The 23,932-nt window shown below is 42.7% G+C and overlaps 4 protein-coding genes across 4 annotated transcripts; 2 read left to right on the plus strand and 2 right to left on the minus strand.

Moving 5' to 3' along the window:
- The first annotated feature begins 2,533 nt into the window (after positions 1-2,533).
- Positions 2,534-7,043, plus strand: gch2 (GTP cyclohydrolase 2). Its single transcript, XM_061706139.1, is given in 7 exon segments — positions 2,534-2,570; positions 2,573-2,962; positions 4,161-4,270; positions 4,353-4,408; positions 5,504-5,535; positions 6,497-6,581; positions 6,654-7,043. Coding segments are annotated over 7 exon segments (837 nt in total). The 3' UTR covers positions 6,781-7,043.
- Positions 7,044-7,532: 489 nt separating this feature from the next.
- On the minus strand, positions 7,533-11,655 carry cript (cysteine-rich PDZ-binding protein). The gene is made up of 5 exons (XM_061706138.1): positions 11,510-11,655; positions 11,263-11,328; positions 11,026-11,080; positions 9,764-9,867; positions 7,533-8,877 (listed from the first exon to the last, which is right to left on the minus strand). Exons 1-5 carry the CDS (start codon positions 11,523-11,525, stop codon positions 8,813-8,815), a joined length of 306 nt encoding a protein of 101 aa, XP_061562122.1. The 5' UTR covers positions 11,526-11,655; the 3' UTR covers positions 7,533-8,812.
- Positions 11,656-12,207: 552 nt separating this feature from the next.
- pigf (phosphatidylinositol glycan anchor biosynthesis, class F) lies at positions 12,208-14,222 on the plus strand. The gene is made up of 5 exons (XM_061706137.1): positions 12,208-12,533; positions 13,090-13,181; positions 13,294-13,410; positions 13,519-13,627; positions 13,956-14,222. The coding sequence occupies exons 1-5, from the start codon at positions 12,306-12,308 to the stop codon at positions 14,067-14,069; spliced, it is 660 nt and encodes a 219-aa protein (XP_061562121.1). The 5' UTR covers positions 12,208-12,305; the 3' UTR covers positions 14,070-14,222.
- Positions 14,223-19,746: 5,524 nt separating this feature from the next.
- LOC133418015 (cytochrome c oxidase subunit 7A-related protein, mitochondrial) lies at positions 19,747-23,728 on the minus strand. The gene is made up of 3 exons (XM_061706321.1): positions 23,589-23,728; positions 20,506-20,640; positions 19,747-20,295 (listed from the first exon to the last, which is right to left on the minus strand). The coding sequence occupies exons 1-3, from the start codon at positions 23,658-23,660 to the stop codon at positions 20,155-20,157; spliced, it is 348 nt and encodes a 115-aa protein (XP_061562305.1). The 5' UTR covers positions 23,661-23,728; the 3' UTR covers positions 19,747-20,154.
- Positions 23,729-23,932: the final 204 nt, after the last annotated feature.

A 23,932-nucleotide genomic window follows, 5' to 3' on the forward strand; every position in this document is an offset into this window, starting at 1 on the left:
CCTTCACTTAATTTTTTCAACTTTATTGATTAATATCGGTGCAACTTCACGCCTCAATCACTTGGTCCATCGCCAATAGGATTCTATGTAATTCTACTTAATTGTGTCATTAACGCAATGTTTTTAAGTACAATACTACAGAGTGCTATTCTTATTAAAAATCAAAACAAAATGTTTTTTTTCTGGGGGGGGGGGGCTAGAACGGATTAATGGCATTTCCTTTCATTTCAATGAGGAAAGATGATTTGAGATACAAGTGTTTTGACTTACGATTGTGGTCAAGGTAGAAATTAAATCGGTATCTCAAGGCACCACTGCACTAGTAAATGAACCCTTCTATGTCATTTGACCGAGGCAGAGCAATTGAGACACAGGGTAATGGGCCTGAATGATCATTCTTTTAGCCTTCCTTTTCTACCACCGTAGTTTGAGTGTGTGACGCGTCAGTCAAAAAGACGATATCACGTGAGGTAAACTGCTCGGAAGGGAGACAGAACGCCGGCCCTAGTATACATTCTGACAGATAAATTGATTTAAAAACAGATGTGGTGGAAATACAAAAACATCCAACCATGACAATCCAAGTACCAAACATTTTATACACACCTGTGAGAAAACTTCATCCACAAACCCCATGATGGACGTTAGGTTCCTATTGTTTACAAACACTCGAAATAGGTCTATACGTCTACATCCCGACACGCTCTACTTTCAGCAAATATTCCAGATTAGTTTCCAACACTAACTTGTGGTGGCCACAGTAATCAAAAGTGCGCGTAAAGACCGCCGGATAAACTGTTTGACGTCACACCTGAAAAGCGGTCATTCCAGTTAGCGTGGCTAATCGCTGGGCGGCTTGGCTGGAACATGCATTTGTCCCACGTTAGCCAGCAGGCCACTGAAAAGCTTTCTGCAAATGGTATGATTTGCATTTCTTCTTAAATTGTGCCTTGTTGTTCATGCCACATGCCCCCGTTTCATTTTTCACGTCTGATTTTCTTTTAACACGGAACGTGGCTGGCACTGAAGCAGTTGGAAGCGAATTCTAAGCGAATTGCTGTCCACTGTAGTGATGTATGTAATTATTAATCAAGGTAAATGTAGACTGAGGAAAGCGGCTTTCGAATAACTTTCCAGTGCAGTGACTGATGTGCAACTTTGTCATCAAGACTCAGGCTTTATAGGAGAAGCTCTTAGTAGCTGTCCACTGTGCGATTTATGCAAATATCACCTTTGTGGGAAAAAAAATTATAATAACTTTATTTCGAAACTGAGAGTGACGCACAGTGCGTTGTGCAAACGAGAACAAATATAACATGAACAATCATCTGTGCGGCCGTGGCCAATGTTTCAAGGCCTATGTCGTTATTCGGACAGCGGAAAGAATCATTGCTGTTGTTATGTTAGTTCTTTTTTATCTTTTTCCTGGAAACGGCGTGAATGCAAATGTCATGATGCACGGAGCGCATCAATCAAACGTTGAGAAATGGCTTCGGTGATGCGCCGAGTTGTGCGCGAAGGATCATGTGATGAGTGCCACCGTAAGTTCGATGACACCAAATGAAAGCTCTCTGGGAACATTTTTTAGGAGCAAATTTAAAACGGAAAAGGCAAAAAGATTTTAAAAAGCATGTTCCTTGGTAAACACAACATTATTTGCAGCTGTATTGAGAAAATAATGACAAGTGGGAAAAGCCCTGGTCAAGAACTTTTGAGTTGAGGTCTCACTTGATGGCGTTTGGTGCAGATTTTTACAACAGAGAGCCATTAAAAAGCTCATTTTTCGTACCATGTCAATGATGCAATGATTGTATTTTTATTTCCTTACCATATGTTAATTATGCATTCGTTGAGATTTTCTGTACTGTATGTCAATGACCCTTCATTCGTGTTTAAAACTCATTCACTGCCAGCCTTCCCATTTAACGTGGATATTTGACTTCTAAAGCCGTCAATGGCAGTGAATGTCTTAAATATATATATATATTTACAACGGAGATCCATTAAAAAGCAAATTCTTCGTACCATGTCAATGATACAATGATTGTATTTTTAAAAATGACAGTATGTCAATAATAGTGGTCCAATTTCCTTACCATATGTTAATTATGCATTAGTTGACATTTTCTGTATTGTATGTCAAAGACCCATCATTCGTTTGAAACTCATTCACTGCCAGCCTTCCCATTTAACATGTATATTTGACTTCTAACGCCGTCAATGGCAGTGAATGTGTTAAATATATATATATTTGAATGACATTGTACAACTGTCAATGCAGTCGACTTGTGGTCCGATTCCCCTACCACATGTCAATGACATGGGTATCCCACTCTGTAACACTGAAAGCAGCCTTGCAAATTGTCAACGTTTCCCCGTGAAGTCATGAGCCTTGCGTGTGCGTGCTTGGGAAGTAGGGGCCTACAATAATCCACAAGACTAAGCAACACAGACCGATGATGATGATACACCCAGGATCAAGTGATGGGGAGGGGAAAGGGAGGTGATGGGAGTAAACTGGCCAACGTGACGAATGCAGTTAGGGTTGGATGTTGATGATGATGCGTCTAGAAGTTAGTTGCTTTAAAAGGGGGGCAGCTGCATGGAATTCAGCACAGCACCTAAACGCAACGCTCCATCATCATCTCCATCATCATCATCATCTCCATCATGAACGGCCACTGCAACTGCAATTCGAGCGACGTCACCGCCGAGGAGTTCCACTGCAACAACGACCTGAGCGTCAAGAAGGCGGCGGCGCCGGCGGCGCACCGCAAGCTCCAAGAGGGCTCCCGCAAGGAGAAGGAGGACCAGTGTCGGCTGCCCACCCTGCAGGCCGCCTACACCAGCATCCTGCGGGAGCTCGGCGAGGACGCCGACCGCCAGGGTCTCCTTCGCACGCCGTTGCGCGCCGCCCAGGCCATGCAGTTCTTCACCAAGGGCTACCACGAAACCGTGGACGGTAAGGCCGAAATTCCATCCACGTGGCAGTATTTCCCATGGTATTGCATTATTTCACATTGACGATCAATAACTTTGCATCGTTGCACACATAAGATCAGCACCATTGTATACTTTCTAATGCTATTGTACAATTTCACATTTAAGTTTAAACGATTTCACATGAAATATTCATATTGCACTTTTTGATCAATAATACGGTGGCCGACTGGTCAGAGCGTCTCCCTCACAGTTCTTCAATCCCGGCCCCGCCTGCGTGGACTTTGCATGTCTCGAAATTGCACGTAGGTGTGAACGTTGAGTGCGGATGGTTGTCTGTTGGTATGGGCCCTGCGATTGGCTGGCGACCAGTTCAGGGCGTACCCCGCCTCCCGCCCGACGATGGCTGGGATGGGCTGCGGGGCTGCGGCGCTCCGGCGACCCTTGCGAGGAGAAGCGGCTCAGAAATACGGACGGATAAATAATACTGCACTACACTGAAAAAAAGCCCTTTGAATTGACTTCATTCGAACAGCGGTTGCAAATGATTCAAATGAGTGAAACTAACATTCTATTTTTTTTCCCCAAGAAGAATCAGAAGAAGAGTGATCAAATTAAGTACCTTCTTCCAATGCATTTGAGATCAATAATATTGGACCATGCATTGTCCATTCAAGATAAATACTGTTGCGTTATTTATCATTATATTTCACTATTTCCCATTTGAGTTTAATAATGTTGCACTCACCAATGCAATTGTCATTATATTGTACAATTTCTCATTTTAAATAAAGAATATCCCATTATTGCACGTTTAACATCAATCATGACGACATCCATGATATCATGAGACTGAACAGAAGTTCTTAATTTGATGTACATCGGTTGCACATCATTAAAATATGGTAAACTGATGTATTTTTCCCCTCAAAAATAAGTTTGTCAGCTTACCGCATTTGAATCATGAGCAACTACTGCACACGTTTGAATTAAGTCAATTCAAAAGATTGTTCTTCCACTTTACATCATTTGTATTACCGTATTCCCTCACCCAATGAGAAGACAAGAGCAGCCTCGATACTGGAATCGGTTTGCGAAATCCTTGCCAATTCTCATCCCAAGTTGCGATCGTGGCTAATTGGGGCCCAGCGTACCAAATGCAGCGGAATTACCAAGTAGGAAAAAGAAAAAGAAATAAATACATCTCGACGTTCCGCCAGACGTGCTGAACGACGCCATCTTCGACGAGGACCACAACGAGATGGTGATCGTGAAGGGCATCGACATGTTCTCCCTGTGCGAGCATCACCTGGTGCCCTTCTTCGGCAAAGTGAGTTCTCTCAGGACTCGGATGACGACAAGCGCAGTCTTGTGTTTGGTTCTGCTTTGGAAGCCCCTCTTTGTCTTTGTAGGTCCACATCGGGTATATTCCAGACAAGAAAGTGGTGGGGCTGAGCAAGCTGGCGAGGTAATTAAAACACACGCATCGCGCTTGTGTGGTTGCCGCATTAGTGTCGGCCCGGAGCGTTCTTCTGTTGTTTCATCGCATTGACCTGCGGGGCTTAAGAGTCTAAACTCCCGTGAGAACGCTCCCTGTGGGAACCAGCGCTTGTCATCACAGCTCGATTCGGACGGACAGCGCAGGAAGCTGGGCCGCGGTCGAGGGTCGGGCGTCAAACCGGGTGCCTTTTGGGTGTCGGTTCTTGAAGGAAACAAAAACTAACAAAAAACAGCAGACAAAAGAGGAGAGAGGGAGAGAGGGCGAGAACAAACAGCAGAAAAGGGGGAAAAAATGAGGCAACACCAAAAGATCAAATTCTCGTGGAGTTGCACGCAGTCAGCTTCACACCTCCGCCTTTCGCTGTCGCTCTTCAGCCAACAGACCGGAGTCGCTTCCTGCGTATGCTAATGAAAGCTACTGTTCGCGACTCCCAAATGAAGCTACAAAACCACATTGAAACCAGTTCAACCAGTGCTTCTCACCCGCATTTTCCTTTCGTTGCAAAGTCGCGGCCCACGTTCTGAGACGTGAAGAACGATCATTTATTTTTGGTTTAAAAATAGCCTCTGAAAACACATGTACAGTGCAGTTAGTATATTGTCAAATGTGGTTTCCAATGTGTTTGCGGCAATTTGCTTGCCATGACGTTTGCCAGCCAGAGGCTGAGCTGCGCTGTATTTGTTTCCAGAGTAAACTAGTGGCTCGAGTGCAAGGACGTAACATTTCTTGTCACTTTTCTTTTATGTGCCGTGTGACAACCTGGTACATCTCTGAAAAAAATCCAAACATGACTACATTTTTTTTTTTTTTTTTTTTACTAGCGGTCCGCGACGCACCCAAAACGGGTTCACGACCCACTAGTTGAAAATCACTGAGTTAAACAATATGAAATCTTCCATTACAAGGGCAACAAGAGTAAGAAAAAAAATGGCAGAAAAAAAGGCAAGTGACCCAAGAGTTTAAGACAATAATATAAAATATAAAACAACATCTACAAGTATGGTCGTTGGAGTGAGATGAATGAGTTTGATTTGGATCAGTAAAAAGTTCTTTTCTTTGCAGGATTGTGGAGATCTTCAGTCGAAGGCTTCAAGGTGAGACACAACACCAGACCCAAAAAAAGATCAGAAAATAGGTACCATTTGAGGTGCAAAAAAATTATTGACAACTATTTTGATATTGGATTCATCATTTAGAACTGATCTCAGTTTTTCTCGATCACATCAGGTTTTGGAACAAAGGAAATACATACCTATGTGAATAAAAGACTACGATGGAATAGTTACAAGCTTTGAAAAATTAAAATAATAGCATCAAATGAAATAGAATTGACAACGGTATGCCCATGGTTACAAGGTGAAGAGAAAAGCCAGCACATATCCTCTTAAGTCCTATTATGCTAGCTTTCTGTTTGCAGATATTGCTAGTACTGACCTATTGGGAGCCGCACACACCTGTCACCACACCGGTCTCAATTGTGACTGCGCAAACAAGTCGTCACGTAGCTGTAGATGAGTCCAATCGTAACCAGCTGTCAAGTCTTACTACATCTAATCAGTGGAATTTTGCTTATCTGGAGGGTAAACTATGGAGAAAAAAGAAAAAAAAAACGAGTGCAATTTTGGAATCGGCATAAAAATCGAACATATTTTTTTTCCAAATTGTTCCCCAGTGCTTTGTGTTTAATCAAACATGCAAACATCTGCTTTTACTTTGGAAAACAATGATCAACATTTTTGTTGGTTTTCTGACGGTACAGACCAAACCAGTGACTCAATCAAATTACATTTTTTTGTGCGTTTTCCTCAATTTAAAATGTCCTGTTCTTGAATAAAGGGATGGATTTTTTCAATTATCTGATTCAATTAGTTCTAAAATAATAATCAACAGATTGAATATTAAGATGCAGCCATAGATTCTACTTCAATACAAACGTTCATAAAATCCAAAATGTGTTAAAAAACGTAAATTAACCACGGTTACTGTGATATTAGCATATTGATCCTGTGCTAGTTAGTCAACGTTCTGCTGACATTTTTGTCCTTTTCCCCCCAGTTCAAGAGCGTCTCACCAGGCAGATTGCCACCGGGTTATCCGAGGCCCTGCAGCCCAAAGGAGTTGCCGTGGTGATTGAGGCAGCGTAAGCGCACGCACGCGCGCACGCACACGCGCACACGCCCCATGCTTGAACAGCCATCTCTTTTCTACGCAGACACATGTGCATGGTGATGCGCGGCGTGCAGAAGATGAACAGCCGCACGGTGACCAGCTCCATGTTGGGGGTCTACCTAGAAGACCCCAAAACCCGGGAGGAGTTCCTGACCCTCACCCAGCACTGAGAAGACCTCAAGGCGGAGCCGTAAACGCACAAACCAAAGAAAGTCACAAACCTAAGCCTGAAACTTTTCAGCGCCACAGCTTTGATGATTTGTAACGTCACTGTTATTACCGGTGACCCCCTACAGCAATATACAAATATGTAAAATTATTAAAATTGTGATAAATGTATTCATTATAGTATGTGAAATTATTTTGACTTTTACTACCCTGACGGGAATTTTATTGGTGCTTGTGCAAAAAGGTGCTGTTTAAACTTTAAACCTTTCTTACTTCCTTATTATTACTACTACTACTACTACTACGAGCAGTAGTCGTATGTTCTTTAGCAATAATTGGCATCTTTGTAATACAGGACAATCAATCGTAAGATACGAACTGCAATTTCTCTGTGATTAGTAAGAAAGGGGGAGGAGGCTTCACCGATCAGACAATCCGTTTCATGTATTTTAATTGTTAATTAACCAAATAAAACGCATAAAAATATCACCAAAAAGCTCTGGCCTCCTTTGTGGAACTTAACTATCCAGTGCAAGTAAGTAAGGTCTTCCACTTATAAATATAAATATGGGTGTTTATTTGATTTCGGGCACTTTTGATTTTCATTTCTGTCATCGCCGCCACAGTCGGGAGATGGGAGAAAGTTCGAGAAAGTCAACCCTCACTGCAGCCCTCCACCTTTATGGCGGAGTGGCCCGACGGAAGCCGCTCCTTAGTGCAAGACGCATGAAAGCCCGCATGGAGATTGCTAAAAAAAAAAAACAACTCCAATATGGTGACAAATAAGATTCTCTGGTCTGATGAGACCAAGATAGAAGTTTTTGGCCTTAATTCTAAGCGGTATGTGTGGAGAAAACCAGGCACTCCTCGTCACCTGTCCAATACAATCCCAACAGTGAAGCACGGTGGTGGCAGCATCATGCTGTGGGGGGTTTTCAGCTGCAGGAACACGGAGACTGGTTGCAATTGAAGGAAAGATGTATACAGCAAAGTACGGGGATGTCCTGGACCAAAACCTTCTCCAGAGTGCTCAGGACCTCAGACTGGGCCGAAGGTTCACCTTTCGACGAGACAACGACCCTAAGCACACAGCTAAAAATACCGAAGAAGTGGCTTCAGAACAACTCTGTGACTGTTTTTGAATGGCCCAGCCAGAGCCCTGACTTAAACCCAATGGAGCATCTCTGGAGAGACCTGCAAATGGCTGCCCACCAACGTTCACCATCCAACCTGACAGAACTGGAGAGGATGTGCGAGGAGGAATGGCGGACGATCCCCAAATCCAGGTGTGAAAAACGACTCATGGCTGTATTAGCTCAAAAGGGTGCCTCTCCTAAATACTCAGCAAAGGCTCTGAATACTTATGGCTGTGTGACATTTCAGTTTTTCTTTTTTTTTTAAATAAAGCTGCAAAAATTTCAACATTTAAATTTGTCCTGTGCTGTGTGTACATTGAGGGGAAAAAATGAAAAATGATTTTAGCAAATGGCTGCAATGTAACAAAGAGTGAAACATTTAACGGGGTCTGAATACTTTCCGTACCCACTGTGTGTGTGTGTGTGTGTGTGTATATATATATATATATATATATATATATACATACACACACACACACACACATATAGACATTCAATGACTTATTGAATGGTGTGTTTCGAATAAGTGAAAAACCTTCCATTTTCAATTTAATGGCATTTTGAATTAGGTTAGGGATTTAAAAAAATACATTTAATGACATTTTTAATAGCATTTTCTATTTCTTTAATGGCCCATTTGTTAATTGAATGCCGTGTTTTTGAGATAAGTGAAATAGGTCTTCCATTTTGTTTTTTTAGACTGACGATTTTACTCCAAAAATATTAATCACATCATCATGTACACATAAAAAACATACTAAAGGGAAAAAAACTAAAATACAATCACTACAACTTGCAATCAGGGTGTATTACGCTCTAAGATAGAGTAAAGAGTTCAAGTGTGGCATGAGAGGACATTTTGGGGAAACCGGTGAGAAACGTATGACGTACGGATCGGTCACACTGACGTCTGCTTGTAGTTGGTGGTGTCGAGGACCTTCTTCCCGCACATGGCGCAGATTCCTGAGGAGATCAAGGGACGGCGCATGTGAAAGACATCACAGAGGAGGCAGTGTTGCGGTTTTTCAACGTCTTTTAGGATAAGAGTCTCGGGACAACGCGGGATTTGTTAGGAGTCGCAATTTACACTGCGCACACACAAACTTGTGGCCGCGACCGGCGCACCAGTTGACACCACGTGCCCTCCAATTTGGATTTAGGCCACGCGAAGTACGACGCACAACGAGCCCATCGGCAGCGATGAGTAGAAAAAAGGCTATAGCGTTACAAAATGTCTGGATTCTGAATGAATAGTGAACGTTTTGTTTTGGTTGCGCAATTTGGAAGGAAAATAGCTAGTAAAAGTCCTAATAATAACAAAATGCATGACTAATTGGGGGGAAAACACTTATCAGTGAGGTCTGCAGCAAGTCTGCTTCGGATTCTCTGCTCACACTGTTGCGTCAAAAATATGCGATAGTGCGGAAACATCCGTTATGTTGAATCATTTGCACGGAAAACAAAGTCAAGTTTGGAATAATATTCAAACATACGACAAAATGGGAGGAAAACAAATCAGCATGGTCTAACGGCTGTGAGGCAATTCCGCTTTGGATGCTCTATTCATGCCATTGCATGGAAAATACATGCGTAAACCTCAGTTATGTTGACTTGTTTGAAGGGAAAAAGACTAAAAATTCTAATTATAAAAAAATACCACACACAAACAAAAACATTTTGCTTGTGTGTGGTATTTTTGCGGTTTTAAAATCTCTTTTTCAATCTGGATTAAATATGTGGTTGAGAGTGTGCGTAATGCATTAGGACCAAAAACTATTCTGCCACAGGCAAAAACGATGAGACGAGCTCCATGAAAAAGCTCTTCAGAGCTTGGGCGCGATGGACCAACCTTTCTTGTAAGCGCAGCCTTGGCAGTAGTGCGATCCCGACTGATGGACGGAGCTCTTGCAGATGCGGCACGTGGCAAAGCCGGTCTTGCTGTACGGGTCGAACCTGAAAGGGGGTTTGTGGGGACGAATCACAATGAGTTGGAAAAATGCCTTCTTATCGGTTATTGAAAGCATTGTTTTCTGCAGACATCTGTAGCTGACACGCTAGGGTTCTTGTTCGTCTCATTGAGCATTCTGCACGGTGCTTTTGCAGTCATCTTGAAGTACGACAACTCCTCGGGAAAGTAGCAACAGTGCTGAACTTTCTCCTTGATCGTTTCAGAACCCCCGCAATAGGTGAGAGACCATTGACGTGGGCTGCAATCAGATTCTGACGGTAGGATAAATTGAGCAAAAACAGTGGTTTTGTGGTATCACAGTGTTGCAAATACAGCTCTGAAATGTATTATTATTAACTGTTTGGATAAATAACTCACCCCAGTGAACACAATCCATTTGACTTTTAAACAACAATACATAGAATAAGTATTACGTCAGTGAACGTAAAAATAAAATAAATTGAATTGACAATAAAATAAAAATTTAGTGTAACAGTAAAAGTACTTATTTATGAGGAAAATGGTAGTGTTCAGCTTTTCTCGGTTTTGTAAATTAACACCAGACAAGAAACTAGCTGATATTAGCGACGATAGTTAGCTATGTGATCGCCCTGTCGTTTTTATTTCACCAATTGCAGACACGCCAACTCTCGTAGCTGGTTGCAAACGTTCAGTTCAAGACAGCGTGACATTAATATATCAACATGACATGAAATATGTCGAAGAGTGATGAGTGAGTGGCGCTCCCGTGAATGTGATGCAAGCATTCCCTCCTCTCGCAGCCACCTTCCCAGGTACTCAAAAGAGATTACTTTTTTCGACACGGGGAAAAGCTGTCGGGCTCACTCTCTGCTCACACCAACGACAAAAGGGGAGGGGTCTTGTCACTTTGCCTGCGCTAACGACTCAAAAAAAGAAAACGGCTCATTACACCTGATGACAGTTTGAACCTGTGACTTTTTAAAACCTAAGTATACTGCGAAAGCAATGCCAAGAGTTTTAGCCCGCCCACACTGAATGAAACCACTACCGCCACCTGGTGGGTGGCGTGTGACTTTGGCAAGTCTTCCTTTGGGTATCTGGGGTAAACATTAAATTGTGCACAAATGACATTACAAGTCCCTCGGCTACTAGAAATACAACGCTGTTGACGCGATACTCACCTGGCTTTCTTCGAAGTCAGCAGCTTGTTTTCATTACGCTTGCGGCCGCCGCTCTCTGGAACGACGAAGGAAAATATATCATGCCACGTTACAGTGACTCCCCACTCACAGCGAAAAGCCACTAACCAAAAAAAAGGTTTGTAATTTCCAATGTACAGAAAAAAATAAAATAAAACATACGGATGACTTCTAGACTGTCCACAGGCGTGATACCTGCATCTGTAACCTCCATCTTACCTATCGTATTTCGAGCTCCGTCCTTCCAAGTGTCCGGGGTGATGACTCTCCCCAGCTTCTTCTCACCTAAAACAAAAACAGACGAAGTCACACGCACCAGTTAAATTAGTGACTGTACAACAAGAAATAGGGACTGTTTTGAGCTGGCTGACACGATAGCTGTGTGAGCTTCAAATGACCGTACGTCATTCGGGAACACAAACTTTCAGCTCACATTTGACGAAAGACAACCGTTAGCTGAACTTACACTTTTCACAGACCATATTTCCTTTTTATTTGTGGCGGTGCTTCCTTTAAAGTTATGGAAAAAATGCGTTATTTCACGGAAGGCCTACTCTTTTACGACGCTAAATTACTAGTGCTATTGTTGTAAACATCCGGTTTTTGATGACGCCGACGCATCGGATTGGTCAAATGCCGCATAATTCCGAAATATTATTGGCTAACAGCCTTGGGGTTAGTAACGATGAAAGCAGCTGATTCCGGTTTAAAATCGACTTGTTTTCCTAAGCATTTTTTAATTCAATAATTATTTTCAGAAAAATATAAACAAAACATAGCGTGCTAAAACACAGGAAAACATAAACGCGAGCGCTATGGTCGTGACTTCCCGTTCATAATGACGTCAACTCATCCAATTTGTCAATGTTGCGAGATTCCGAAATGTGATTGGTTAACGGCTATGTCGTTCAACATTCAACGAAAGCAGCTGAATGTGATTTAAAATCGCCTTCTATTTATAAATTTTTGTAATTCATTCAATAATCATACCCCCAAAAATAATCAAATATTTAAAAAAAAATAGCAAATCAATAAGAAAAAAAAAGGTCGAGCACGGTGAACCCTAACTTCCGATTCATGATGACGTCTACTCATCATATTGGCCAAATGTGACGAGTTTCTAAACTGTGATTGGCGGAAGTATGCGCAACTCCATATTTACGGAAGTGAGGCGCAACCACCCATGGACGTTTCGACTCTGTTCTGTTGCACTTTATTCGCAATTTAAAGCGCTTAGCCGCACATTTTGGTCGTCGACTACCATGTGGGACCATGAGATCCGAGCCATGGTGAGCACCCACGCCACCATCGCCCTCTCGGTGCTCGTGGCCACCGTCGTGCCCGCGGCTCTCGTCCCGGGCTTCTCTGTCTACGGCACCCACCTGCTGTGGATATACTCGGTGTCCGGCGCCGTGGCCGCGGTCAGCGTCGCCTTCTTCTGGCTCCTCGGCATCTCGCCGCCGACCAGGAAGCACACGCTGGGATACAAGGTCTGACAACACACGGTCAAGAAGACTATATTAAAGCAGACATAGTTTTCCTTTTTTGGCTCCGAATTCCCCAATGATCAAGAATGAAATAGTGAGATTGGCCTGTATTAGGGGGGCGGGTCTGTCATGCATTGTGCGAGCTCTAATCCCACCCCAAATACTGCTGAGACAATGGCCAGCCCTTTTTTTTTTTTTTTTTTTTTTTTTTACTAACGTGACGTCGCGCGGGTTTGTGTCGACTCGTGGAAACCGAGACTAGATTGTGGAAAACAAGCGAGAGAGCCCGAGATAATACAAGTAGTTGCTTTTGTGGCGCGTGGACAAAATCGCCAAAAACAAACGCCAAGCTCCCAACAACATAATGCAATCAAGCAAGTGTGCTTTCAAGAAGTCAATGTCATTATCTCACTTAACGCAAGACAGCAACAGATCAATGACATTTCCATTCATTCCTTTGATGGGTGGGCAAGGACTCCGAACACATAACTATTTGGATACAAACACGTTCAAAAAGTATAATTTCAAGTGAATGAATAATTTTGACGTCTTTGTGAAGCTGTCCAGGTTGATTCGTTCCTGCTTGTACTTCTTCCTGTCCTGCTTGTTCTTCCACACTGTGATAGTTCTCTACGGAGCTCCGCTGATCGAGTAAGTGGCAAAAGAAATAATGAAACGTACAAAAGTAAAATAGCCTAAAACTACCCGTGGATTGTGATTTTTTTATTTTTGATTACATTTTTTGTGTGTGTCTGCCTTGCAGCTCGGCTCTGGAAACCTTCTCTCTGGCCGTGCTGCTGTCCTCGCTCACCACGCTCCGGTGTCTCTGCATGCTCGGCCCCAACTTCCAGGCTTGGATCCGGGTCTTCAGTCGTCACGGGTCAGTATAAAAAAAAACAAAAAAAATCAAAGAATACAACTCCAATGTCAACGGACCGCTGCGTTTAAAAGAGACAACAAATATAATAGGCCTGCCTTTGATTCACAGAGCAATGTCCGTGTGGGACACTTGCCTCCAGATCACGGTGGCCTTGACGGTGCTGGGCGCGTGGGTGGGAGCCTTCGCGATACCTCTGGACTGGGGCAAGCCGTGGCAGGTCAGCACATGCCTGTCGAACCCTCGTGGAATCACACCTCAAATTAATGGTCTCGGCGAGGGCTTTCTAGGTCACGTTACTCTGTCCGTAAAAGCTCGTGGGGCGGTGTAATGGTGGTAAAACATGTTTTCTTTCGCACCACAAATCAGCACCAGAACACCAGTGACGAGCGGGGGCACCACAGCCACCCTACACTTTTGCTGGCAACTGCCCACCCCGCTCGCCAGTCACTCACCCCCCCCACTTTTTTAAAAACTTTTTCCATATACCATAATATGACATAAAAACTGTCCTCCCTTCGTTGCTACCTTATCCCCCCCCACCCCAGGTTTGGCCTATATCCTGCAGCTTGGGCGCCATGTTGGGCTACCTGTCAGGGCTGGTTGCAGCACCGGCGTGGATTCGCTACCATCGCAAGCAGCTCACCTACAAGTGTAAATGACGGACCAGCCTAATTTTCCACGCGCCGCTGCTGTATTCCTTCCACCGTTCCCCGCTATTTATCCGGATTTCTGACACAAGGATGTCACCAGTTGTCATATGAGCCACTTTATTTTGTACTGTCACTTTTACATGAATAAAAAGCCTTGCGTTAGTTGTCGTACACTCTCATTCGCTGCCTCCCGTGTCAGTCAACAGGTCAGGCCACGCCTTTTAAAGCCACACACGCACTCAGTCACAGATACTGCTGTACCATCGAACGTGAGGATGGCAATTCCAAGTGGACAAAATACCTGCACCTCACATTTATGTTTTGTATGAGTATTGTGAATAAAGTTTTTGAATATATATAACTAATGAAATAAATATTCCGTGGTGTTCTGGAATGTAACCCCCGCAGTAAATGTGTTACAGTAATTTTGAGTCACTGTAACATGAATATTACCATTGTGCTTGAATATGGGGGGGGGGGGAAACTACAGCACTGATATTACTTTAATTGAATAATTTAAGTTAGTTAAAAAAAGCACCTTAACATGTTTTAAAAACAAACTTCTGAAAGATTAAATGCAAACGTACTCGGGCAGTAAATCTTTCATGTACCACTAGAGGGAGCCCGCATACCACTCGATACTTTATTCATTCCATGAGGGAAATTAGATTGTCAGAGCAGCAATTTTCACACATACACTCGTGACTCGCAATATAGAAACAATGAATAAAGTAAAAACTAATACAGAGAGCAACATTGAGGAAGAATTAAAATACATTTAACTCCAAGAAAAAAAGAAACAAGATGTAACATGTTGATATATGGTTAAGTAACATTTGTACCGTGTGAGCAAAGAACGCAAAAGAATCAGCGTTCTGATTGTTATGCTCAAGAGACAAACTCAGGAAACAAAATCATTGTGGCGCACACACACACACACACACACATTACATCCAGTATGATATATATTACCTGAAGGTGCCGTGATGAATGCTGGCCTTTTTTTTTTTTTTTTTTAAAAGCACCAATAATCTCCCACCACCCCACCCCTTCCCCTTCCCCCTTCCTCCTTCCTCAGGCCACCTTTTTGGCTTTTCAAACTCTAACCCACATTTAAAACCCTACTTTGAAGCACTAACTTGAAATTCTCACCCTGACTTCTTTCCCATTCTTGGTCGATGTACAGCTTCAGCTGTTCAACAGTCCGGGTTCTCCGTTGTCGTATTTTACGCTTCATAATGCGCGACACATTTTTCAATGGGAGACAGGTCTGGACTGCAGACAGGCCAGTCTAGTACCCGCACTCTTTTACTACCAAGCCACGCTGTCGTAACACGTGCAGAATGTGGTTTGGCATTGCCTTGCAGAAATAAGCAGGGGCGTCCATGAAAAAGACGTCACTTGGATGGCAGCATATGTTTCTCCAGAACCTGTATGTACCTTTCAGCATGAATGGTGCCTTCACAGATGTGTAAGTTACCCATGCCATTGGCACTAACACAGCCCCATACCATCACAGATGCTGGCTTTTGAAATTTGTGTCCATAACAGGCCGGATGGTTCTTTTCTTCTTTGGCCCGGAGGACACGACGTTCACAATTTCCAAAAACAATTTGAAATGTGGACTCGTCGGACCACAGAACAGTTTTACACTTTGCGTCAGTCCATCTTATATGAGCTCGGGCCCAGAGAAGCCGGCGGCGTTTCTGGGTGTTGTCGATAAATGGCTTTTGCTTTGCATAGTAGAGTTTCAAGTTGCACTAACGGATGTAGCGCCGAACTGTATTTACTGACATTAGTTTTCTGAAGTGTTCCTGAGCCCACGTGGTGATATCCTTTACACATTGATGTCGGTTTTTGATGCAGTGTCGCCTGAGGGATCGAAGGTCACGGGCGTTCAATGTCGGTTTTCAGCCTTGCCGTTTACATGCGGTGATTTCTCCAGATTCTCTGAACCTTTCGATGATATTATGGACCGTAGATGATGAAATCCCTAAATTCCTTGCAATTGTACGTTGAGGAACATTGTCCTGAAACTGTTCGACTATTTTCTCACGCACTTGTTCACCAAGAGGTAAACCTCGCCCCACCTTTGCTTGTGAATGACAAAGCTCCTTTTCTAGCCAATCATGGCACCCACCTGTTCCCAATGAGCCTGTTCACCTGTGGGATGTTCCAAACAGTTGTTTGATGAGCATTCCTCAACTTTCTCAGTCTTTTGTGCCACCTGTCCCAGCTTTTGTGGAACGTGTTGCAGCCATAAAATGCTAAGTTCATGATTATTTGCTCAAAACAATAAACTTGATCAGTTTGAACATTAAATATCTTGTCTTTGTAGCGTATTCAATTAAATATAGGTTGAGAATGATTTGTAAATCATTGCATTCTGTTTTTATTTATGTTTAACCCCACGTCCCAATTTCATTGGAATTGGGGTTGTATGTAAGCGACACATTTTTTCCTTCCACTTGGAATCCTGTCCCTTTTGCCCCACATTTGAATTATACCAATTCCTCCATCGTTTCCACGCCTCAATGTGTCCACCAAATCCAATCTGACCTCACGCTGTTAGCTCCATTTAAGTGGATTTTTACGAGAGAGAGTACACGGGTGGACATCACATCTTAAAGTTAAAATTAGGGGCTGGTGGATTTGTGGACAGGCGTCTCAGGTGGGAGAACGTTATTTATTCATTATGTTCCGGAGGCGAGCAGAGGTGATTTGTCTCTCCTTAACTTCGCTGTTTCCAGCATCAAGTTTGGCTGGAGCCCAAGCCCTAGCCCTCGAAGCCAGTTTCATGGAATTTGGTACCCACGTCTATCATGACTAGACCCACAAAAATTAGAAGCCATGACCGAAAAGACAAAGGAAGTCTGCCATCTTGGTTTGAATTTTGGACAGGGTCCTGCAAAAACAAACTTGCCTGAGAGACTTTGTCCAATTGCCGCCGAAGAAAGACATTCACGCCCCTGGAACCAGTTTCACATACAGCAGCAACATGGAATTTGATAGTCTCGTCTATTGTGAGTCAACCTACAAAGAAAAGTCTGAAGAAGCCATGCTTGAAATGACTCAGAAAGTCTGCCATTCTACTTTTCTTCATTGCGTGCCAGTGGAAAGTTACGAATTAGTTCTTTAGAGTGGCCCAGGTGTTTGGTAGACAGGTCTATCACGAGCAGACCCACAAATAAGTCTCAAACAGCCATGCCTGAAAAGAAACATCAAGTCTGCCATTTTGTTTTACAGCGGCCATTTTAGGGTCATTTTGGCTATTTCCAGGGCTCCTTTCAAGACTATCTCAACCACAAAATTCTTTGAGATGAACCGTCAAGAGGTACACTTTCCAGAAGGCTCCATCCTTGAGATCCTCCATCTTCCACATTCACCCTCTTGCGTCACCACAGCCCACTTGAGCAGCCCTTGTTTTGCGGTAACAATGGCTCCCTTTGTTGCCGCCAGACAGGAGAGCTGCGCGACATCGTGTTTTCTGTGCGGTAACACGACACTCCAACTGTTAATGAAGCCTGGGGAGCGCACACAGGAAGCAAACAAAAGAAGGAGGGCGAGGCGAGACAGCGGGCTGTGAGGAGCACGGAGGGAGTGTGAGATGACAGCTTTATAAAATGGAGGATGGGTGAGACTGATCAGAAGACGACCAATGGGAAGCGCAACCTCGCTCAGTGTCTTCTCGGTCACTTCCTGTGTTGTTTTCACTTCTTGTCTGTACAAACAGGCAGGATTTTCATTTGAAGTGGAGGAGCTTTATTTAGAACTGCGCCACCTTGACTTATGGGTTCCCCAACATACGAGTTTTTCCAATTGCAAGCCGTCGCTCTATCAATTGTTTGCTTTGTGTCGTGAGCAAAAACTTGACTTAATGTATATGTACGCTTCACACACACACACACACACACACACACACACACACACATTACTGCTCAAATGAAGTGGAAAAAAATGTGAAAAAACAAACAGTGGACTCTCTTTTCACCAGAAAAATAAATTGTGTTTCTAGCTTTTTTCATTCTTTAGTAACCAGCAGGGAATGCTTTGAATTGACCAAAAACACAGATGTCTGACCGAGAAGTAGGGGAAAAAAAACTCAGCTTTTTGGTGAAATAAACATGTAAAACAGAACACTAAATTTGACACTGGTAGTTCTTACTTTTGTGACACCTCTAACTGCACCCACTCACCCTATGGCTCAAGCTGAACGTCAGTCGCTTTTTTTTTTTTTTTTTTTTTTAAACATGGCATCACCATTCTGTTTACAGGCAGTTTAGTTTTACTTCTGCGAGGAATGCAGAGACATGAAAAACACATTGATTAAATTTGACCTTTGTCCTATCTTACCTTGCCTACGTGTTGTCTATATGAACTCAATTTATAATGCCGTGCATCCTCACTCACCTTGCGCCTTGTGCAACCAATAACAGATTGAAAGCATAATCAATAAGTTGCAGCATGTACCACTTTCAGCTAGCCGTCATTGAATCAAACCTATTCACCAGTGGTGTGAATTGCAATAAAGTAAATAAACAAGAAGCGACATTTCCCACGCACAGAGCTGAGCAGCCATTGTTTACCGAGGACCGAGTCGCTAGATTAATTCAACGGAGACCACCTGTTGTTCTTTAGCTGCGTTACAACCTCGGCAGAAGATCAATGCAAACATCACGGCCGACTGCTCACTTTAAAACGATGACAGAGAGCGAGAGACAGGAAAAGAAAAAGTCCCACTTAGGAAGAATAAAAAAATAAATAAAACAAATAAAAATAAAAAGTAAGAATCCGGCACCAGTGGGGCCGATTGACACGCAATCATCATTGCACCGGACTCTTGCTATATTAGTCATCCAAACCGATCTAAGTGCAAGAGGACTCTGCATCTTTTTGCACAATTGTCAAAAAAAACAATTTTGTACTGGCATTACCAGATTACTAACAACCTTTTATTGCTCAGTGACTGTTTTTCTCAATGTCTTTATGTCTCAAAAGTATTCTCTGTCAACTGACTCTCTGTTGTGGTACTAGAGCGGCTCCAACTACCGGAGACAAATTCCGTGTGTGTTTTTTGGACATACTTGGCAAAATAAAGATGATTCTGATCTGGGACGTGTGGTCATCATGACAGGAAGCGAAAAACTCAATTACGAAGCTCCTGTATGTGGTGAAACGCACAGGTCCTTTTGGTTTGAAGGTGCCGTTATCGGGAATTTCGAGTCATTTTCAGGTCATAATCTCCATCATCAGATTTGTGGACAACATTTTCTCACAGGTAAGTATGTATAAAATGTTTGGCTGGCTTGTCTTTTCGTGATTTAGCAAAACATAATGACTAGCCTGGCAGCGAACACCAGAGCTAGAACAATATCTATTGCAGGGTCAAAAGAGTACATCTGTTTTATTAATCCAAGCAACAGAAAAGTCAATTAATTAACCAATCCCCCAGTGGTCACTGATCATGTTAACCACGTCTGAAATTTCACCATGTTTTTTTTTTTTTTTTTTTTTTTTAATTATTCAACTTACCTCAAGAACCCACGCCGTAAAATGGAAAAAATAGACAGCCACTTCAGTTAAAGTTGTCAACTTTTGGCCAATTCCAAAAGTTGTACTTTAAGACTCCTGCGAGGGAATTTAGCCCAAATGAGCCCAAATAGGAATCAGGGCTATGACACAGATGTAAGGAATGACAACAACGATTTATTTGTTTTTCCTTACAATTTATTGAATTAAATATATTTTTTTTTATTAAAAAAAAAAAAAAAAAAAAAAAAAAAATTTTTTTTTGTACGAAATAAATTGGTAATTTTTGAGATTTCCAAAAGGTATCGCAGAGGGGAAAATGGAGGCTCATCGTTGAGTTGACATACTGACATGTCAACAGCCATTTCCGCCAAGCGGTACGATTCGTCACGATTTGGTACGGTTTCATTTCTGGCAGTCTTCCAGTGTCAATAACACGGCCCCCGTTGTCGTTTTCTGCGAGTTCATCGCAATAATATTCTAAACCGTACTGAATCGGGACGCTTGGCGGAAAACGTGGCAAAAAAAGTGTCGAGTGAGTGTGTGTCTGGTTCGCGAGCGTCTGTCACTTGTTTTTGGGCTGGGCGGCGATGTAGAGCGCCACCAAGCAGTAGAGAGCGCCCCCTACAGTCAGGGCCATGGTGGTGCGGTACAGCAGCCGGTCGGGGACGCCGCGCTTCAGGTGAACAGGGATGCCGTCAGATTTCTAAAATATACGATTATAAAACAAACAAAAAAAAGTTTCTTGGCTTGAATAAAATAAATGTGTTGCAATTAGAGTGAAACATCAATAGTCAAATTACTCTTGTTATTGATCTCTCCGTTCCCCGCGGTGGTGCGCTTGTGATTGATTCACGAGGGCCAAATCGAAGGGAAAACTGTACTGAAATGTGTTGCTTTTTGAAAACACAATTACCTGGAATATCCTCTGGAAGTCAGGCACCTTGTTGGTCCCCATGTACTCCACCACGGGTCCCGCTTCTGACACCACTTTGGTGGGCGTGGCAAAGATCATGGAGGACGATTCGGCCGGCGCGATTGGCTTCAAACCCTGCACAATGAACGCAGCGCCAGTAAGCCACAATGTTTATCGTACATGTGATAAGAGGGGTTCTCGCTGTGTGCGCCATGCACATTTCAGCCATTTAGCTGTAACAGATTCAAGCATGGGTTTTATGTGCTGAGCGGGTTGCAGGTGTGACCCATTGACCCATGCTTAATCTAGCTGTTACACAATTAGTGTTATTTGTTTACATCCACATATGTTTTCATGAGTTAGTGCTTAGAGGAACAAAATCCTATTGGTTCAGAATATGGCCCATTTTTTTTTAAGAGCCCAGGGGCAGTTTCTCCAGAATAAAAGGTGTGATATTACAAAACTAAAGTTGCATTTTTCACTTCACTTAAACTTTGACTTTAATATCATCAGATCACAATTTTATCTTGGAAAGATACAACTTTATTTTTCTAAGATTACGAATATTTACCATGACAAAATACATCTAAATTGTAAATATTACAACTGTTTTGGCTTGGAAAAAGACAACAACAACACAATTCTCGTATTTTCTGGAGAATAGGCCGCTTTTTCATTCCTACTGCATTTAGGGGTCGACATGGCAGTTCTGTTACTTGGCGTTAGGATTATGGGGGGGGGGTCCTTGGAAAGATTTCTCCCTTGTAAAGGGTCAGCAGAACCAAAACTTTGAGAACCCTTGCCCCTTAAGACAATAATAATTGGGCACCGACTTGCACCCTGGCAAATTGGTGTATTAGAATCATACCAGTAGAACTTGCATTTCTTCACCTTTCAGACAGACATAGCTGGCACAGTGCATGTTCACACAGCCGTAGCGGGTTTGCGCATTCAGATAATTAAATGCTGGGTGACATCACCTGTTACCTTCCACATAGGACAGACGGCTGTTTAAATTATTTTTAAAGTCTTTGAGCCAAAAAGGAGTCAAAAATGACTTCTTTTATGCCGTTGACACTGAAATCTAAATCAATCTCCTCAGCCTGGGGAGGTGACCGAATTATGTGTGTATGTAAGCAGATGGTGTTCAAGCAGGGGAATTCAATGTGGCACACAGACATGTAAGTCTGATGAAAGAGTATTTAAATTTGGCATTTTGGGAGGCGGGGAGGGGTTACTTAACTAAACTTCAGCAGCACATCTGTTTTATTTATAGCAGTAAACTAGGGGGGGAAAAACATCAGCATCCATTTTGTTACAATACAAATAAGGCCGAGCGGTACAAGAGGGCTTCTTTGTAGCCAAGCGCCAGCATTTGTGTGCCTGAAATAATGACATCGTCACATGACCTGCCTGAAAAGATTATAATTACGGTGTGCGAAAGCAACAGGAGGAAGGTGCTAAGATGCAAATACTTCACAGCCGTCACGACGCGCAGACCTCAAGCTAACCTTTATAAAACGGACCCACTTTTTCGCAGCTAAAGATCAAGTAACCTTTTTATTTTTTACTCCTTAGAATAAGTAATGCTAGGAAGTTCAACGTTTGCTGTTTCGAGCAACAACAAACATTACATTAAAATATGCTATGCGAAGTCAAAGTATCGATTTTTCTTCAACCTTTTTCATAATCAAATTATTCGACTTATTCGATTAATCGTTGCAATCCCACCAGAACTAAATTGAGACAATAGTTCACTTGGTCCAAAGATGCAATGCTCTTCCAAAAATTATCGGAGTTCCACAAAGTTTTACAGAGGAGCTGTGTCGGGAAATTCGTCGGTCATGTGATGCAATGCGGGCGTTGTCGGCCGCGGGAGTATAAAGAGGCCTTTCCCCCAAAAGTTTGATGAACTTTTAGTTCGGTTTAGTTTTATTTCCTGGAGCTAAAAGGTTCCAATCACAAATGTTTGGTGCTGTAGACCATGGCCCAAAAGGTTCCTGCCCTACCCCCAAACAGGGGCTATTACCTTCCCGGAACTAAATTTCGGCAATAGTTCCTGGGGTTCGAAACACACAAGAACACTATGAAAGTTCTCCTAGTTCTACCTTGAGTTCCCAAGTTCCAGGAACCTTTAGTTCTTGGAATGGTTCATGATGCAGACCCCATGAAATGTTCCTCGACTACTCGCAAGTAGAACCCTCCTACACCTAGCAGGGTCTTCTCTTGTCCCTCTGAAAATTTCCCAGAAATTAAATTGAGGAAGTAAATCCTAGTTCCCTTGGTCCAACTCCAAACACAACTTTCCTCACTATAGTACCGAGTCTAAACTATGAAGTTTTGAAACTTGATCAAAATCAATATTGAGAACAATTTGGGCAATAGGGGGCAAATACACAGCATTTACATATTATTAGGCTATTTTGTGATGAATTAACCAGCATTATATAGGGCACACTTTTGCTTTTGGCGTTTTGGATTGGCAAAACCATATTTTGGCATTTAATTTCCAATGTGAATATATAATACAGCAAATAGTAATGCTAAATTGAGATCATGTGTGGCTAGAGTACCACCTCAATTGTGTAATGGAGGTGGGGGGGGTAAGATAAAACGGGCGAAGAGGCTTTATTAAAAGGTCAAATATGACAAGGACACATCTGGTAGGTATTGAATTTGAAATCACACAAAGGCCATGTGATGAGAGATAACATTTACAAACAAAAGGTGGAAGGAAAAGGTTAAAGGGGGGTCTCTCGTCAGGATAGAATGATGAATTGTCTTAAAGTGTATTTATCCTGCAATAAACCCAGCAGGCTATTTTACAAGACAAGTGTGGGCGGTGGAGCTGCCCCAATAGGTAAAAATACGAAGTTAATCATGCTATTTCCCCCTAAAACGCAAAGGTGGGTGGCAAATAGCGTATTTGTGAATAAAAATGCAGTTATAAGCTTGTATACAGCGTGGTTTGTCGAAGAAGCTGCATGATTTTACTCAGGCGAGGACGCAAACGAGGCAGGCGGTATGAAGGTCACCGACAAAATTGACCGTCCGTCTTCTCACACGCCGATTTAAGAGCTCACCTGGGGGGCGTAGGCCATCGACGGAGAAGATCCCGCTAGCTTCTGCGTGATACCACTGAATTTGTAATACATTTTTTGTTCGTGGGGAAATGACGAGCAGACACGCTTGTCACAACAAAAAAAAAAACACCCGGCGAAGAGGTCTTCCTCCTTCCAGCGTCCAGGGAAAGTGACGTCATGGTCAGGTGACTCCAGTCTGCCGTTGTCATTGGAGAGCCGAGACGCCACCAAAAAAAAAAAACCTAAAAGATTTTTATTTATTTTATTTATTTTACAATAAAACACAAATAACCTGATTATAGTGTACTTTTTCGATAATCTGTTCATCTATTAAAAAATAACAT

Source organism: Phycodurus eques, chromosome 19, assembly GCF_024500275.1.
Source record: "Phycodurus eques isolate BA_2022a chromosome 19, UOR_Pequ_1.1, whole genome shotgun sequence".
NCBI lineage: Eukaryota > Metazoa > Chordata > Actinopteri > Syngnathiformes > Syngnathidae > Phycodurus > Phycodurus eques.

What these genes read in the sequence shown, in the direction of transcription:
- cript (XM_061706138.1), bottom strand. An exon ending in CTGACTTCGAAGAAAGCCAG is followed by an intron (nt 9,868 to 11,025) that starts GTGAGTATCGCG and finishes ACCCCCTTTCAG; the next exon opens with GTTCGACCCGTACAGCAAGA. An exon ending in AGGCTGCGCTTACAAGAAAG is followed by an intron (nt 8,878 to 9,763) that starts GTTGGTCCATCG and finishes TGATCTCCTCAG; the next exon opens with GAATCTGCGCCATGTGCGGG.
- pigf (XM_061706137.1), top strand. Translation starts at nt 12,306, where the DNA reads ATGTGGGACCATGAGATCCGAGCCATGGTGAGCACCCACGCCACCATC. An exon ending in CGGGTCTTCAGTCGTCACGG is followed by an intron (nt 13,411 to 13,518) that starts GTCAGTATAAAA and finishes TTTGATTCACAG; the next exon opens with AGCAATGTCCGTGTGGGACA. An exon ending in ACTGGGGCAAGCCGTGGCAG is followed by an intron (nt 13,628 to 13,955) that starts GTCAGCACATGC and finishes CCCCCACCCCAG; the next exon opens with GTTTGGCCTATATCCTGCAG.
- LOC133418015 (XM_061706321.1), bottom strand. Translation starts at nt 23,660, where the DNA reads ATGTATTACAAATTCAGTGGTATCACGCAGAAGCTAGCGGGATCTTCT. An exon ending in CGATGGCCTACGCCCCCCAG is followed by an intron (nt 20,641 to 23,588) that starts GTGAGCTCTTAA and finishes TTCATTGTGCAG; the next exon opens with GGTTTGAAGCCAATCGCGCC. An exon ending in ACTTCCAGAGGATATTCCAG is followed by an intron (nt 20,296 to 20,505) that starts GTAATTGTGTTT and finishes CGTATATTTTAG; the next exon opens with AAATCTGACGGCATCCCTGT.